This window comes from Pan troglodytes, chromosome 13 (genome assembly GCF_028858775.2).
Source record: "Pan troglodytes isolate AG18354 chromosome 13, NHGRI_mPanTro3-v2.0_pri, whole genome shotgun sequence".
In the NCBI taxonomy this organism is placed as follows: Eukaryota; Metazoa; Chordata; class Mammalia; order Primates; family Hominidae; genus Pan; species Pan troglodytes.
The window spans coordinates 140,313,290-140,330,613 of record NC_072411.2 but is presented as its reverse complement, the minus strand read 5'-3'; the positions used below and the strand labels follow the sequence as shown (position 1 = coordinate 140,330,613).

At 61.1% G+C, this 17,324-nt stretch overlaps 1 protein-coding gene across 1 annotated transcript; it reads right to left on the bottom strand.

Moving 5' to 3' along the window:
• Positions 1-3,031: 3,031 nt before the first annotated feature.
• Positions 3,032-17,089, bottom strand: KLHL30 (kelch like family member 30). Its single transcript, XM_016950816.3, has 8 exons — positions 16,999-17,089; positions 14,348-15,191; positions 12,948-13,077; positions 10,925-11,011; positions 10,080-10,235; positions 7,897-8,085; positions 6,767-6,912; positions 3,032-5,152 (listed from the first exon to the last, which is right to left on the bottom strand). Exons 2-8 carry the CDS (start codon positions 15,119-15,121, stop codon positions 4,901-4,903), a joined length of 1,734 nt encoding a protein of 577 aa, XP_016806305.1. The 5' UTR covers positions 15,122-15,191; positions 16,999-17,089; the 3' UTR covers positions 3,032-4,900.
• Positions 17,090-17,324: the final 235 nt, after the last annotated feature.

Here is a 17,324-nt window from a genome sequence, read left to right as displayed (position 1 = left end):
CAGCCTCCTGTAACACTATCCTGAGGGGATGACTCCGCCTGGGTTGGGGGCAGAGAGCAGAGAGGCCGGGGGTCTTCAGGTGGGGCCCCTGCATGTGTCTGCGTTCACATTTCGAAGTGGCTTTCACTCAGAGGAAGGTGGAGCTTAGCAAAGAATTGCGCAGATCAAGGAGCAGCAGAAATGGGGGCCTCCCCCTGCAGGAGCAGCCCATGGGTCAGAAGTGGGGCTGGCATCGGGGTGAGCCAGGACACCCCAGGATGGAAGAACTAAATGAATGGCCACAGAACGGGGATCACTGGAGCAGGAGGTGGCCTCCCCCACGCGCCTTCACGCCTGGCTGAAATCTAATCCTCATTCTTGGGCCCTCATGTCACGGCCCGGGCCTGGCTTCCCAGCAGCCTGATGCAGCCAAGCTGTTCCCACTCTTCTCTCTTCCTCCAGAGGAAGGACCTTTGCCGATGAAGTCATGGGAATAAAACCTCCCTCTGCCCTGAAAACAGTGGGACCATGAAGTCAGCTTGTTGTGTGGCCTCCAGAGGCCCAGGCGGGTAGCCTTCGCTGTTTACTGGGCCTTGCAAGCCCACGACGTCATCTAATTTGCAAATCGTGTGATTATCCCCATTGCACAGATGAGGAAACTGAGGCTCAGATCTTGGGATTGGCCCAAGGTCACAGAGCCATCAAATGAAACCACATCCAGGTCTGGGCCCTACAACTTGAGGTCAGTTGCTCTGGAGAACCCACAGATTTAGTTCAGTTCAGTGAGCATTTGTGCAGTTGTGCAGTTCCCATGACATGCCGGCACCAGGCCGAGCACTCAGAATACTCTGTGGCCTCCTGCATGGGTGTGTGGGCAGTCTCGGGTCTCTCGGGAGACAATTCTTTCTCACTCCTGCCCAGAGGGTCTCTTGAGTTTTCTGCTAATTGTCTACATGTTTTTAATAGATTAATTAAAATAGTCATCTTTAGCTCTCCTCTCAGTTGAATGCAATGCCATTTTGGAAAGAATCACATTCTTAAATGTGACTGTGATCAAAATCGTCTTGGCTTCTGAGGGAGTCATGATGTCTCCTGGGGTTTGTTCCAAACAGGACACTTCCCCCATGGAGATTCCTGTCCTAGTCTGCCTCAGTCTCAGTGACAGCCACACACCTGGCTGCCCTGCCACGTACCTGGTGCTGCAGAGCCCGGGAGAAGCAGCCACACTTCAGACCGATCAGCTGATACCACGCCGGGCACTGGGGAGGGACGGTGAATGACACGGCCCCGGAGGCGCAGCATCTTTCCTGTGTACGTGGCTGTGCCCTCTCTCCTTAAGCCATTGGCACATTCTCCATCCATACTTTCAGCTGGATCAACTGATGGCCCAACCAACTGGAGTAGTGGCCTGTATCCGTCTGTTTTCTTGCTATAAAGGAAAATGTGAGGCTGGGTAATTTATAAAGAAAAGAGGTTTATTTGGCTCACAGTTCTGCAGGATGTACAGGAAGCATAGTGCCAGCACCTGCTTCTGGTGAGGCCTCAGGAAGCTTCCACTCATGGTGGCAGGGGAAGGGGAGCAGGTGTGTCACACAGTGAGGGAGCAAGGGAGAGCAGGGGAGGTGTCAGGCTCTTTAACGATCAGCTCTCCGTGAATGCACCAGCGTTACTGCACCATGCCATGCCTGAGGGATCCGCCCCCATGATCTAAACACCTCCCACCAGGCCCAACTCCAACACCAGCGATCAGACTCAACAGACTCAACATGAGATTCGGAGGGGACAGATCTCCAAGCTATGTTATGGTCTATACTGACTATGGAAAACTGTCAGGTGACCAGTCCATTTAATTACAGTCACATGAGGGTGTCAATGGCCTGATCCCAGCAACCACTGTCCCTGCCTGAATAGAGAAGATGCCAGATAATAAAAGGGGCCTGTCTGCAAGGTGTTGGAAAACTCAAGTCCGGTGGAAGTGGCTGGAAGCATGCCTAGGCCCCAGCTTACCTGGGGACCCGGGGGAGCTGAGATACAGTTGGCAGTGCTGGGCCTGGCTGAGGGCCCTGTGTGCTAACTGAAGGCTGAGGGGCCTCAGTTTACCCAGCATCCTCTATGGGAAAGACAACACGCACCTGCCTGGAGGACATGAGCACGTGGGGCCTGGAGGTGGGTTTCGCCCGCACACCCCTGTGGGCGTTTGCACATGTTCCAAGGCTACGCGCTCCCCTTTCTAGAAGCCCATATTAGCCTCAAGCCTTCTAATGAGTCCTTGCTGTCCTGGATTTTGATGATGGAAGGGGATGCCTTGGCTGCCCCATGGCTGTTGCTTGGTGAGTGAGTGCATTAATGTCCCTTCGTGCAAAGCTCTCAAGTGGGTGACATGTGCTGGACCTTCTGGCCGCCGTCCTGGTGCCCTGGCCACCTTCTCCACCTGTTCTGTGTCCCCAGGTGGCCACTACAGCCTGTCAATGGCCTTTCTTCCCTCTGGGTTTTGGTTGGGCTTGGCCTGTAGGAGGCGCTAGTGGGAGACAGGGGGCAGGCCAGAGAGAGAGGGCAGATGGACTCTGCCACGTCCTCCCAGCTGGACAACAGGGGTGGTGGCTGCGTTAGCCCGCCAAGGCCCTCTTCAGCAGCTCCCTGGAGCCTGCGTCTGCCCTTTCCCTTCTCCCAAGACAGAGGGGGTGGCACTCCCCACTGCTGCTGTCCTGGGATGCCTCTCCAGCCACTGGGCTCCCTTCACCCTGCCCACAGCATGGGGAGAGGCCGTCGTGAAACTCTCCTTAGCCACTCACCTCAATACCCAGCAGACGCCCCTTTCCTCCTGGTGCCCTGAAGGCTGCGATGGCCCCCTGAATCAGGAGCCCAGCTGATCGGACGAGGTGCACTTTGGCACCTCAAAGCTGGGAGCCAGGCCCTGGAGAGGCCCATTCCTTCCACCCGAGGACCGCCCATATTCCCGCAGGGTGTGCAGGGGTGGACAGCAGGCGTTGCTCTGGCATGCCGCCCTTTTGGCTACTTTGTGATCAAAGCCAGCCTATTTTGACATTTCATGTCTTCAGTTTTATTTTTATTTATTTTAAAATATTCTTGCAGAAATGGTTTACATGGAGGCTTTGTTTTTAAACAGCCCTTTGGCTGACCTCCTTCCATCACTGTCTAGAAAACATTTCAGATTTCCACATGGAAACAGAGCCCAGGGCCCCAGAAACCCTCACTCTTGCTTCATCCAATCCATCTGCCACCGAAGGTCTCCTCAGCTCTGGGCTCTTGTTCCTTTGGAAGCACCCAGAGGCCCCACTCTGTCTGGCCCTCCAGGGTCAACTCACTTCTCCCACACCTTGTAATCCCAGCACTTTGGGAGGCCGAGGCAGGTGGATCACCTGAGGTCAGGAGTTCAAGACCAGCCTGGTCAACATGGTGAAACCCCGTTTCTACTAAAAATACAAAAATTAGCCAGGTGTGGTGGCGAGTGCCTGTAATCCCAGCTACTTGAGAGGCTAAGGCAGGAGAATCTCTTGAACCCGGGAGGTGGAGGTTGCAGTGAGCCAAGATCGCAGCATTGCACTCCAGCCTGGGCGACAAGAGCGAGACTCCGTCTCCAAAGAAAAAAAAAAAAAAAAAAAAAAAGCTATGAGAGGCAGGTCTGGGAGCAAAGCAGATCCCTACCTACAGAAGCTCAAGAGGCTCAGGGGTTTCCGTCCTCAAAACCCAAGGATGTCAGAGGCCCCTCTGGTCCCCAGGGGCAGGGGGTGTTAAGGAGGAACCCATGGGCTGGTCCTGGAGAGGAAGCCTGGATCCGGCGGGAGACGGGAGCTGCCCAGGGCCTCCGGGGCAACACCAGGGCCTGTGCCTGGCCGGGCCTGACTCCTGACTTCTAGCCCCATGTCCCAGGGCGGAGCCTGTGACAGGAGGGACACGCCATTGGGCACCGAGGAAGAGTCCTTCATTGTCTCCTTAGCTACAAAGGTGGGTGCCTCATTCAGGATGAGGGAGAAGCCACTCGGAGCCTGAGCCAGCCGGAGTCGGGCTGCGTGCTGGCAGGGGCCCATCGGATGCTACCCCTCACCCTCAGGAGGCTGCCACCAATGCACCCAAGAGTCGTCCCCTGGTGGGAAATTCCATTCTAATGAAGAGCCTTTGTTCTGACACACAGAGATGGAGGCAATCCCTTCTGAGAGCAAACCTGCTCACCTCCCTGGGACCCTCCAGCCCCGCCCCACGCCCTGCGTCCCTCCTTCCTGGTGCCTCTGTGGGCACCGCCCTCTGGGTGCAAGAGATGGGTGGGGGCCTCCTTTGTCCACAGAAGCAGAAACACAGCACCAACATGCAAAGGCTGAGTGGGGACCCAAAGCCCACACAGCCAGCCCCGTGTGTGGTGGACGTGGAGCTTGAAGCCCAGAGTGGGGAGGTGGCTGGCCACGGTTACGCTGCTGTGAGCTGGGCAGAAGCAGGCCCACGAGGACCTGGTGCTGACCCCATCTCCGGGGCCTGCCTTCCCCAGCAGCCTCAGCTTTCTGGGACGCTCCGTGTTCACCCCACATTCATGCAACTGCTCCAAAAGCCCCTGCTGGGGTCCAGGGGCAGGAGTGGGGCTCGCAAGCTCTGGGAATGCTGGCCCGGCCCCCGGCTCCCCTCTCTGAGGTCTCGGGAACCCCAGGGGCAGCAGAGCTTCCTGTCCCTGTTATGCCAGCGTCTGGCACTCAGGCCCTTGTCACTGCTCAGCTCGGAGTTTAGTGTGGTGGCCGCAGAGACCAAGGCTGTGTCCTCCAAGCCGTGCCGTCTGATCACCCCTGGTGGCCTGAGCGCAGCTTGGAAGGAATGGTAGCTCCGAGTGAACAAATAAGCGAAAATGAAAGGGGCCGTTCCACAGGGTGATGAGGGGCCGCTGTGGGGACTCCTCCCCGGGCAGCCTGGCCCTGGTTTAGTGCTCCTGGGTGGGGCTGAAGGGCTGGGTCCACTTGGAGACATCCAGGAAGACGGTGGAGGCCCCGTGGTAGAGCCAGAGCCGGGGCAGGGCACCGTGGCGGGTCCAGGTGTCCCGAACCATGTCGTAGGCCTCCATCTCCACGTGGTAGTCACCTTCCATGCCCTGCCAGCGGCCGCCCGTCACGTACAGCGCATCACCCAGTGGCACCAGCGCGCCGTTCTCATGCAGGCTGTGTTGGGACTGCACCTGTGCATGGTCCGCGGGTTAGCGTCCAGTGGGCGGGAGCTGGAGAGCAGGGCTGAGGGTGCCCTCAGCAGGGTCGGGGGAGTGGCAGAGAGGACAGCCAGCCACCTGGCCCAGATCCCCTCCAGGGCATGAGCGCAGAGTCCCTGGGCAGCCCACCGCAGCCCCTCCAGCCTCCTCAGACTCTTCTTTTGGTGGGGAGGTCCCTTTCCCTCTCTGACCCTCAGCCCTTGGGATGACACTTCCAACCCCTGCAGTCAGAGGGGGCCCTGAGGCCTCCCGGGGAGGTCCGGGCTGACTCGAGGCCTCACTGAGGCTTCGCTGTCTCACAGGAGACAGGTATGGCTCAGCCCTGGCAGACAATCAGGAAGAGCCTAGACAAGCCCACCGTGGGTTCCCTTGCCTCACCCCTGCACCCCCCGCTCAGTCTATGGCCTTGGGAGTGCCCCCGGGAGGGGTTGTGGGGTGAGGGCGGGCGGCTTTCCAGAGGCTGGAGAGAGCTGCAGCTTCAGGAAGAGCCCGGGCGGGTGGGAAGCGGGAGGCTGGTCTGTGGCCTCCAGATGAAGACAGGGAAGAGGTGAGGACCCAGGCCTGGAGAGGGTAAGGCAGAGCCCTGCCGTGCTGGGACCTGAGCCTGGGACAATGGCCTGGGCTGGAGGAAGGCCTGGCTGTGGCCCAGCTGGGAGGGCCCAGGCAGACACGCTAGCCTGGCAGGGCCCACCCTGCACCTGTCTCACCGCTGTAATGGGGGCCCTGGGTCAGCTGAGCAGTGACGCCAGGGGACAGCTGTGGGCAGCAGGATTGCAGAAGTCCTGCTGTCACCAGGCCAGCAGCCTGCAGGGGGGCTGCAGGAAGGAGTTCCACCTTCTCAGCCTGCAGGGACTGGGAGTCTTGGGGCAGGTGGGCAGGTCCAGGGCATCTGGCTTGGTGCCAGGACCCATCCCCAACTTCCTGGGCACTGTCCCCTTCACCAGGGAGGCCGCCCAGAGGCTCACCTCCCTCCCCTTCCTCAGGGACTGATGGTCAAAGAGTGGGCCATGGTGGGATGGCGCTGAGGACAACAGGAAAGCCCCCAGGCTGGTGGCTCTCACCTCACCCTCAGCTCAGGAACCCCCTCCCCGACTTGGCCACCCTGGGGCAGAGGACGCCCTCCCTCCTGGTCCCTATAGTACCCTCTGGCTGAACCTGGCTTTTCTCCCTGAGAAGGACAGGCCACTCCTCTGTAGGAAGCTGGGTGTGCAGGGACAGAGCACCAGTGGCCGGCAACCCAAATCGCGTTCTCCCACCATCACCGTCACCCCTGTCCTCAAGGGGACTCGGGCCAGGGCATTGTTGTCACCTTGTAGCCTGGGGGGATCTCAGCCTGCGCCACCCTCTTCACTGTGGGCCCTCTGTGGGCACCCCAGCCTGCACAACCCCCTTCATTGTGGGCCCTCTGTGGGCACCCCAGCCTGCGCAACCCCCTTCATTGTGGGCCCTCTGTGGGCACCCCAGCCTGCGCTGTCCCCTTTGCAGTGGGCCCTCTGTGGCACCCCATCCCTCACTTCCCAGGCTGGCTCTCTGATGTCAGGAGTCCTGGGCAGGGGCTCACACATGTTGGGGGAGGGGGCAGCCCACCTTCTGCCACAGGTTGGCCCCAGGGTCGTACACGTAGACCTTCTTGGTGTTGTCCCCGATGAGATAGAGCTCCCCGTGCAGTGCAGCGCAGCGAGGCGAGGACAGGTACTTGGGCAGGAAGGGCGAGGCGATCACACTCCACGCATCTGTGGGGGGCATGGGCACCGGCCACCGTCACCAGGGTTGCCAGGGCGGGCACTAGCACTGTGCCCCACTCTGAGGGACCCTGGACTCAGTGCCTCTCTGAACCTCAGTGAACCTGTCTGTGAAATGAGAGTAGGTCCCTGCGGTGCAGCTGGGAGGGACCCACACCTGCCTCTCACCCAGCCTCGATCTTTCCCTCTGGGGACAGTGACCCCTCACAAGGCTGCAGCATAGGTGAGGGGCCTGTGGACGGTGCAGGGGTCCCTCAGGACTCTCCCTGTGGTGGGGGTGCTTTGGCCTGGCTGCCGCCCCACCCACCCCACCCTGACTGGGGACTGCTGGGGGCCCCTCCTTGCCCAGCCCCCAACCCCGGGCCTGGTACCCAGGTGGGCCTTGCCTGGACTCTGGGCCCAGTCAGTCTCTTGAAGGGTCCTCACATCCACGCCTCAGAACAGGGCCCGCCACCATCTACACTGTCCAGAGGGTGAAACAGGACTGGAGGCCAGGGCCGGGGTGGACGGCTCAGAGCTCAGGGAGGCTGCGCTGGGCCTCAAACCCTGGCACAGAGTCCAGAGCCCAAGATGGGCCTCGAGGCCTCGGAGGTCGGGGTCACCACTCCCAGCCCGTGAGGCCCTTTTGGGTAGAAGAACAGCCAGGCAGCTGCCAGGCGCTGGGCTCAGATCACTGGCACCCCACCCCCAGCCCCAGCCCCAGCCCACTGCTGCCCTAAGGCCTGAGCGGGACAGACGTGCAGCTCGCCTCTGCGCTGGGACTCTGCGGAGGTGACGCAGTGGGTCCCTGACCTCTTAGGCCCCTGCCTTCCTCCACATCCCCTCCTCTTTGTGAGAGGCCTGCGGCCGCCGGCTCTCTCCACCCCGGGCCCCGTCTATCCTCAGGAGCCCCCATCCTCACCATCACTATGAGCGGACTGTCGCCTGTCAGAGGGACCTGTGGTCGTCTATCCTCGGTCCCTGAGCCCCACCCACCTGTGACAGGGTTGTAGCACTGCAGGGCCAGGGCGTTGTACTTGCAGGCGCTGGAGCCCACCAGGTAGAGCCGGCCCCGGCAGCCGGCAGCCGAGAAGTTGCTGACGTATTTGAGGGCCGGGCTGACGGGCGTCCAGCTGTCCGTGTAGGGGTCATAGCTCTCCACCTCCACCACGTCCAGGGTGGTGCCTGTGGGGTGAGGGCGGGGGCAGTTCAGGGCTGGGGAGGAGAGGGGAGGCCTGGAAACTCAGGGGCTGGGGCTTTGTAAGGCAGCAAAGTGGTGGGAGGTGGGGTGGGCTCCCCATTTCACAGACAGGGAAGCTGAGGTTCTGAGAGGTGCTGGCACCTCCCAAGGCCGCCCCGCCAGGAAGTGGTGGGGGTGGGGGTGGACACTCAGGCCTAGAAATGCCCCACTCCTGAGCTCGAGCTGGGGCTGATGTTTGGGAACGGGGTGGCGGGGAGCTGTCAGGAGGCTGCCTGCCCCCAGGCGCCTCATGTGCTGGGAGTCATTTCCTGGGGTGCTCTGAACTGGAATGGAGGACGCCAGCCCTGGGAGGGCGGGTTGCGAGACCCTGGAGCTGTAGGCAGCTCCCTCCCAGTCCCAGATACAATCTGGGTGTGGCAGTGATGGGGACGCCTCCTGGGGAGAGCAGGCCCTGGCCTGGGCCTCTGTGAGCACCTGGGGACCTCACAAGCCCTGGGCTCAGGAGCCCTGGATGCTTTCTGCTCTCTGGTTGGGGACACAGTAGCCACTGAGAGAAAGGGGACAGCTGAGACAGATGGGACATTAGAAGTGGCCTCAAGACCAGTTCATCACCTACAGAGCTTTTGGGCCACATGTGTTTTGTTTTTCTTTTCTTTCTTTTTTTTTTTTGAGACAGGGTCTTGCTCGGTCACCCAGGCTGAAGTGCAGTGGTGCGATTACAGCTCATTGCAGCCTCAACCTCTCAGGCTCAGCGATACTCCTACCTCGGCTGGCACGTGACACCATGCCTGCCTTTTTTTTTTTTTTTTTTTGAGATGGAGTCTCACCCTGTCACCTAGGCTGCAGTGTAATGGCTTGATCTCAGCTCACTGCAACCTCTGCCTCCAGGGTTCAAACGATTCTCCTGCCTTGGCCTCCCAAGTAGCTGGGATTACATGTCCAGCTAATTTTTGTATTTTTAGTAGAGACGGGGTTTCACCATGTTGGCCAGGCTGGTCTTGAACTCCTGGCCTCGTGATCTCAGCCTCCCAAAGTGCTGAGATTACAGGTGTGAGCCACTGCACCTGGCCTGGCTATTATATTTTATTTTTTATTTTTTATGGGCTGGGGGCAGCGGCTCCCTCTTGTAATCCCAGCACTTTGGGAGGCTGAGGCGGGTGGACCACTTGAGCCCAGGAGTTTGAGACCAGCCTGGACAACATGGTGAAATCCGATCACTACAGAAAATACAAAAATTATCTGGGCATGGTGGCATGCACCTGGGGTCCTACCTACTCAGGAGGCTGAGGTGGGAAGATTGCTTGAACCTGGAAGATGGAGGTTGCAGAGAGCTGAGATCACTCCACTGCACTCCAACCTGGGTGACAGAGAAAGACTCTGTCTCAAAAATAAAAAACAAAATAAAAAATACATAAATAAATAAATAATTTTAAAAAGGGAGACAGGGTCTCTCTATGTTGCCCAGGCTAGTCTCAAACTCCTAGGTAACATAGAGAGACCCTGTCCTCCTCCAAGCAGTCCTCCTGCCTTGGCCCTGCCAAGTGCTGAGATTACAGGAGCGAGCCACCACACCCGGCCACATTTTGTTTCTCGATGTTCCTTTAATCAGTGACGGCTCCTGGGTGAATCCTTGCTGTAGCTGCAGGTGCTGGTGGGTGGGTGTGGCCGTCCCCACTGGCTGCTCCTGCAGGAACCCCTCCTAGGGCCTGAGTCACCATCTTGCTGTCGCTGTCCCAGCACAACAGAGGCAATGGGAGCTGGCCAGGGAGGACACCTGGGCTGTGGGTCTTGATGGCCCGCCTGGTCAGGAGCCCTGGCCTGTGGCTTGCCCGCCCCACCAGACAGCGAGCCCTGAGGGTGGCAGTGGGAGCGGCATCTCTGTGGTCTCCGAGGCCAGCATGGGGCTCTCGGTTCCTGTTGCTGCAGGGATGAGAGGCTAGAACCAGGCCCCAGGGAGGGGTGGAGAGGAAGGCCTCACCGCCGATGACGTAGATCTCCCCATTGAGGGCCGCGCTGGCGTGGTTGGTGCGGGGCTTCAGCATGGGCGCCACGGGCTTCCAGGAGGCCTCCTTCAGGGGGAAGCACCAGGCCTGGGTGGTTGACCAGGTGTCTGTCTTTGTGCCCCGAGAGCCACCTGCCGGGAGAAGTTCTGTCTACATGGGTGCCACCAGCCTGGGGCACCAGGCCATGGGGTGTGGATACCAATATCCAGGGGCCTCCTCCCATGCCAGGCCATGATCTCCAACGTGGTGAGCCAGAGGTGGGACCAGGGTAGCGCAGCCGAGCTGTGTGACTGCCCAGGTCCCTCCATCCCCCATAAACAAGGACGACAAAATCGGTGGTTTCAAGCCCCCATCAGCAGAAGCTTGTCCCCTCCCAAATCTTACAAGGAACCCCAATCTCTGAGATAGGAAAGAGCAAAGTGACCCCTGCAACACACGACTCCTTCTGGGGACCAAGACAGACACCTGGTCAACCACCCAGGCCTGGGGCTTCCCGCTGAAGGAGGCCGCCTGCAACCTCGTGGCACCCCATGCTGAAGGCCTGCAGCAGCCACGCCAGCGTGGCACTCAGCGGGAGGCCTGGGGCCTCCCCTGAAGGAGCTGTGTGATGCAGGGGTGGGCCCACACTAGCCTGTGTACAGAAGCGGCTCCCAGCTCCCACAAGTGACCACGGATTTTAAATGTCCTTGTTTTCACATGCATGGAAAGGCCTCGGCAAGCCTTGACTAACCCTCAGGGACCCCACGGAGTGCGGGGAGTTGCACTGAGCCCAGTGCTTGGCTGGGCAGGGCATCTCTGGAAGGGTCCCCGAGCTGCCCACCTGTGACATAGATGTTGTTGTTCAGGGCCGCCAGGGAGAAACCCCACTTGTGATAGTCGGGGAAGTCTGGAAGTGCCATCCACCTCTCTGGCAGGAAGAGAGAGGCAGAAGGGTCAGGCTGCCAGGCTCCCTGCTGGGGTGGTCCCCACTCCCCCTTCCCAGGTGCCTTTCCATGCACCGGGTGCAGAAATGCCCCCCTCATTGGTGGGGAAAGGGAGGGGCAGGGTGACACTGGTACGGAGGCCCGGGGTTCCTGGGTGCTTCTGGCTCATTGTGTCTCCTCCACCCACTCCGCAGAGCCTGGCACTCAGAGTGGACACAGGATAGCCCCCTGGAGAAGCAGCAAGGTTTTGGAGGCCGGGGTCTCACCTTGACCCTGCAGTTGACCCCACTGACCCCAAATGGACCATTCAGCCCCTGAGTCTGGTCTGTCAGTTAGATGCGGTGTGGGTTAAGTGGCCTGATCTGTGGGTGTCACTAGTGGGTGATAACACCAACAGCATGCCTGCCTGCCTGCCTGCCTGCCTGCCTGCCTGCCTGCCTGTCTTCCTTCCTTCCTTCCTTCCTTCCTTCCTTCCTTCCTTCCTTCCGAGCACCCTCCCTGCCCTCCTGGCAGCCAGGCATATACAGGGGATCAGGACCTGCAGCAGGCAGAGCAGGTCCAAATCTCAGATGTGGTGCCCCAGCTATGTGTCCGTGGGCAAACCCCAGCCTCAGTTTCCTTGTTGTAGAATGGGGATGACCCCAGCCTCCCGGGAGCTGTGGGGACTTCACAGAACTGCTCAGCTGATGACAGCTGTTAGGATTATTGTTCCTAGGGTCGTGGGGCAGAGCAATGTGCCCAAGTCAGGCCTGCCTCTCGGAGCTACAAGAGGTAAACTGAGGCAAGAGATGAGAAAATGCTTTGGAAAATCAATAAATGTGGAAATGGTAAAGTCCTATAAATGGACATATTTTGGATGTTTGTGGAAGAGACACAGGCCTTTGGGATGTCCCCTAGGAAGACTCTGTTTACTATTTATGACCATTTTTGGGAGATGCGGAATTCCAGGCCTCCCTGGGAGCAGAGCCTGGCACTGTGGGCAGGCACCGTGTCCCCATGACTCATGGCTCTGTCACCCCAGGGTGGGGATTGCCCAGCCGTCAACAGGCTTTTCCTGCCAGCGTCCCCACCTCCTGGCCAGGTCTGAGAGACAGCTGCTCGCTCCTGACGTCAGCCCCAAATCCCCTCTCGTCAGCCCCTGACCCGAACAGCTGGCCTCAGGCTTCCTGGAGCCTGCCAGCCGCTGACGCCAAGGAGATGGTTGGTGACCTGCCTGGTGGCCCCACACCAGCCAGCCTGCATCAGCCCTTTCCAGAGCACCTCTTGGGGCCAGCGCAGGGGGCCTCCAGAGCTGCTGTGGGGCCCCTCATGCCTCCTTTCCCGCCAAATGGCAGACCTGGCCTCAGTGCCCACTTCAGGGCTCCCTACAACTGTGTGAGGAAGCAGCAGGAGCCCATTTTACAGATGAGGAAGCTGAGGCTCAGAGAGGTGAGGTCACCTGTTTGAGGGCTGGGATTAGAACCCCGTTTGGGCTGACCCAGAAGCTGAGTTCTCGCTCCTCCAGCTGCTGCACCCCTTCACCCCCCACCCCACTCTCCCCTTGGGGTCTCGATTCCCTCGGCAGGTGCACTGAGCAGGGAGCATGGGGAGGAGGCAGCGGCCAGGCCGCCCACCCCACAGGGTGCAGTCTTGGCCGTGGAGCCCTGTACACCGGCTCCAGGGCCTAAAAGGGACCAGAGTCCTGGGCTCCGGCTGCAGGGAGAGGGAGCAGCAGTGCCCGCCAGCCTTCCCCCCCGCCGGGGTACCCCGGGCTCCTCTGCAGCCCCCAGGTGAGGCCCACCCAGGCACGCGCCTCACAGGGGCCTCACACAGCTCCCGGTCCTCTGCGAGCCTCATTCGCTCCACCTGCAAGGTGGACACAGCGGCTCCCGCCGGGACAGAGGGACAGCAGGTGGGCCCGGACGCGGGAGGGGTACTTACTGGCCTTGCTGTTGTAGAAGGCGAAGTTCCCAAGGCGCGGGGTGGGCTCCTCACCTGCCTCCTCCTCCAGCGCCTGCCCGCCCACCACCACCAGGACCTCCTCCAGCTTCTGCTGAAGGGCGAGTGGGGCCTGTGGGGTGGGAGGCCAGGGTCAGGGCAACAGCAATGTGTCCCCATGCCCTGAGCCCCCGCGTGTCCTGGGCAGGCCTCAGCATGTGAGTGCATGTGTGCTTGCGTGTTGCTGGAGATGGCGTGTGCCCGACTGCACAAGCTGCTCCCTCCTTGCACCATGTGCCTTTCAGGGGCGTTCCTGGCGTTCCTGAACCATCTTCAGAACCGATCCCATAGCAGGTCTGCAGCGCCATGCATAAGCTTCTCCCTGCCCCTGCTCCCCGGGTGGCCTCCAGCAGGCGGCACGAGGGTGTCCCGGCTCAGTGGGAAATGCTGGCTGTCTTAGGAACGGCCGGTAAGCAGTCACTGCCTAGGTCTCCCAGGACCCCAGGCTCTCCCACAGCCATCCACCCTGGCCCCCCATATGGAACCCCCAGATCTCCCACTGCCAGGAATTAGAATACAAGGTGACCGCCTACGGGCAAGGCTCTGAAGCCAGCTCCAGCAGGAGGCCGGGCGCTCTGTGACTGGCTGGAATCCAGTGGGGACAGGGGTTAGGGTTTAGCCCACTACTCACTCCACCCTTGGCCTGAGGACCATCAGCCTGAGCCACTCTTTGTCCCCGGACTTGGCTCTAAAGGAGTGCCCCGAAGCAAGGCCCCTGAGCAGGGTGCCCAGCAGCTGACCGAACAGCCACTCCCAGACCTGTCATTCCATCATGACCTGCCATGCCTGCCAGGCACACTGCCAGCACAAACAGGAAGTAGCACCCCATAAAAGCTCAGGCAGACTGCCAGGCCTGTCTGTGCCTCCTTGCCTGTGCACAAGCTGCACCTCCTTCCTGGATGGTTTTCCCCTCTTTTCCTCCTTGTGAGCTCCTATCCCTCCTCTAAGGCCCAGCTCAGATGCTGCCTCCTCCAGAGAGCCCTCCTTGACTGCCAGCCCTCCCAGAATGCATCCTAGGCATGTATTTGGCCCTTCCACACTGCCTGAGGTCTGTTTCCAGGCTTGTCCCACTGAGCTGCAGGCTCCTTCAGGACAGGGCCAGATCTTACCACTTCCACATTCCCCTGCCCCTTGCACCCAGGGCGTGACACACACAGAGGCATGATCTGCACTTGAGGGCTGAATAGTGATGTCCTCATAGGGAACTGGCCCAAAACAAGGAGCGTGGCAAGGTCAGAGTGCACCTTGGAATGTCCACTCCTTACTCTGTCCCTACTCAGGTGGGGTCTCTGGGGCTCTCCTCCCTGCTTCCCAGGGATGGGGCCTCCCAGCCGCTCACTCACCCCATCACGGCCCTGGGACAGGGCTGCCCGGCATGCCTCTGACTCCTGGATCAGGGGCTCTGAGGCCAGCAGTTGCTGCACGCAGGGCCTGGGCACGGCGTCCAGGTGCACTAGGCTGAGCAGCTCGGGCAGGTGGGCGGCCCGGGCCTGCGGGTCATGGCGCACCCAGCGCATCAGGGCCTCGAGTCGGCTTTGCTCCGGCTGTACCTGCAGCAGGTCGCTGGCCAGACAAGCGACCAGCCGCTCTCGGGGAAGCTGCAGGAACTCGTCCTCACGTGCCACAGCCTCAAAGTTCTCTCGCAGGAAGGCCCAGGCCTTGGCAGCCACGCCCAGCAGCCCTTGCTGCTCCCCGAACTCACAGATGCCCAGGCAGTTGGCAGCATCCAGTTGCTGCTGCAGGTAGCGGCCGCAGACCTTCTGCACCGAGGGGAAGTGCAGGCGCGCAGCCGTGCGTGTCAGCGCCTCCACGTTGCCCTGCGTGATGGTCAGCCGGCCTGTGTACACGAAGTCCACCAGTTGTCCCACCACAGCGGGCTCCACATCCCGCAGCTCCACGCGCGCAGAGAAGCTCTCGGCGAAGTCACCCGCAAACATGGCATGGAAGTAGGGGCTGCTGAGCGCCAGGAGGCCGCGGTGGCATGGCAGCTCCCGGCCGCCCACCAGCAGTGTGACGTCGGCCAGCTTGGGCTGAGAGCGCAGCCGCTGCAGGCCGTCCAGCATGTCCTGGGCGTGCGAGGGCAGGTGGAAATCCAGGTCATCCACGTTCCGCACCATGACGCCGCTCCCAGGGGACCTCAGTAGTCCACCCACTCAAGGGAAGAAGTGCCTGGAGCCGCCCGAGCTCCTAGGAGAGAAGAGAGCAGGGTCAGCCAAGTGGGGATGGTCTCATCCTCCTGAGCAACCCGGTGTCATTCCCATTTGCAGTGAGGAAATTGAGGTTCAGAGAGGGTGAGAGACCTACCCATGGCCAGGCATTCAGGGCAGAACAGGGTTGGCAAAAGAACCCATGCCCTGGGTGTCATCCGCAACCCTGGGCTACACTGAGCCCACCCCCCAGGGACCCCGGAGGCACCCAAACTCCCGGAAGGCATCCTCTGTCCCAGATCCCACATTGCTGGGGAGGCCATTTGGGGGCTGCAGCAGCTCCTGCTCCCGCGGTGCTCCCAGGTGCCAGGCCACGTGCCAAGCATGCAGAGAAGCTGTGCATTCACCACTCAGCCCCACAACAGTCCTGGAGGGTGGGTGCAATCATTGCCTCTTTTACAGCTGGGGAGACTGAGACACAGAAGGTTTCAGTCACTTGCCCAAGATCACACATTTAGGAAGTGGTGGAGCTGGAATTTGAACTCAGAGCTAGGCTTGGGGGCCCAGGCTCTGAACCCTGCATTCCACGTGGCCGGGTGGAGGCTGCTAAACGGAAACGGCCAGCCCAAGGCAGCGTTCTGGAGGGTTTCGCGTCACCACGCCCGCAAGGTTGAAGTCAGCAAGGCCGCTTTCAGGCTCATGTAATTATGTGCATGTGGTTTATATCCTTCGGGTATCGCACCCTAAGACAACCGTCCCTAGGAGAGATCAAGTCTGTGCACAAGCCTTCGACCCGGGTCACCCCAGGGCGAAAGGCTGCGCAGCGGAGAGGCCGTTCGCCCGCTAGGGGGCGCCTCGCGGGGCCATCCCGGGCAGGAGAGGCGGCCGCGCGTCCACAGGTACAAAATGCATGGGAACGCCAGCGGCATGGAAATGACAAAGCTCAGCTGGAGAACCAGGAGGCCAAGAATCTGGCCCGGGCAGCCACGGTGCAGGTACAGGTGCAGGCGGTGGGAGCTAGGGCTCCCCGACTTCCCGACCCCGGTGCCACCTCTTGACCCCAGAGCGGGGAAGCACCTGGGAGCCCACAGGGCCTCGCGGACCAACCCGGGCTCGGGCACAGGGCAGCTCAGGCGGCCGGGGCCCCATGCCCCAGCATCCCGGCCGGTACACGAAGTACCCACCCAACACTGCATGCATGGGGGTCCTGCCTGGCCCCTCCCCAGGAGGTGCTGGCCCCAGTGAAGGCGGCTCTGCCCTCCCTGGGCAGCCGGGAGATGAGCTGGGGCCTGAGTAGGTGATGGGGCTGTCCCTGGGCCACCGCCTGCAGGCCTCGCATTCCCGTCATTGTTGTGCTCCCTTGGGCCAGCTGCTGCCGGGCGATGGGCAGGCAGGCGTGAGCGCCCCCACTTCCCCTGGGGGCCTCAGGGGTGCCTGCTGACACCTGTCACCCTGCAGTCCCTGCATGGGTCGGGGCTTCCTGAGGGTCTCAGAGCCTCACCCCAGTGCCTGCCCAGGCCCGGAGTGAGGAAGCCAAGTGGGCAGGACAACAAAAGGCCTGAGCCCAGCCAGGCTGGCGACTGTGGCTGAGTGGCCCTGGCTGCCATCTGAGGGGTGGCCCAGCCTCCCCCTCCCACCTCTCCGGCTGGGACACGGAGGGAAACCTGTCTCCTGAGCCCCCACCCTGAGGAGCCTGGCTTGGCCGCTGGCAGGGGCCAGGGGGCGTCTCCGAAGCACCCTGCTGTGATCCCTGGCCTCCGGGGCCTAACCCACCCTCCCCGCTGCTCCCGGCTGGGTTCCCCCTGCCCTCTCTGCTGTCCCCTGCCCCAGAGCCCCCTGGATCCTACCTCTCACTCAGCCTGGACCTCGAAGCTGAGAACACAGACCCGAGAGAGCAGGACTGCCTAGCCGGCAGCCAGGGGACACGGAGGCCTGCAGGGCGGGGCAGGGCTGGTCTGGTGGCCACGTGGGGAGGGTATTTTTAGCCTCTGTCTGCAGGGCGAGGGGAGGGTCAGGCAGTGAGGGCTGGGCTGGTGGGGGAAGGAGTGAGATGCCGGCTCCTCGGTGACTGTTAGCTCAGAAAGCCCACTGAGGCCTTTCAGGGACTTGTGGCCTAGGACAGACATCAGGAAGGGCTCCAGGGCAAGGACAGGTGAAAGCTGTCGCGATTGGG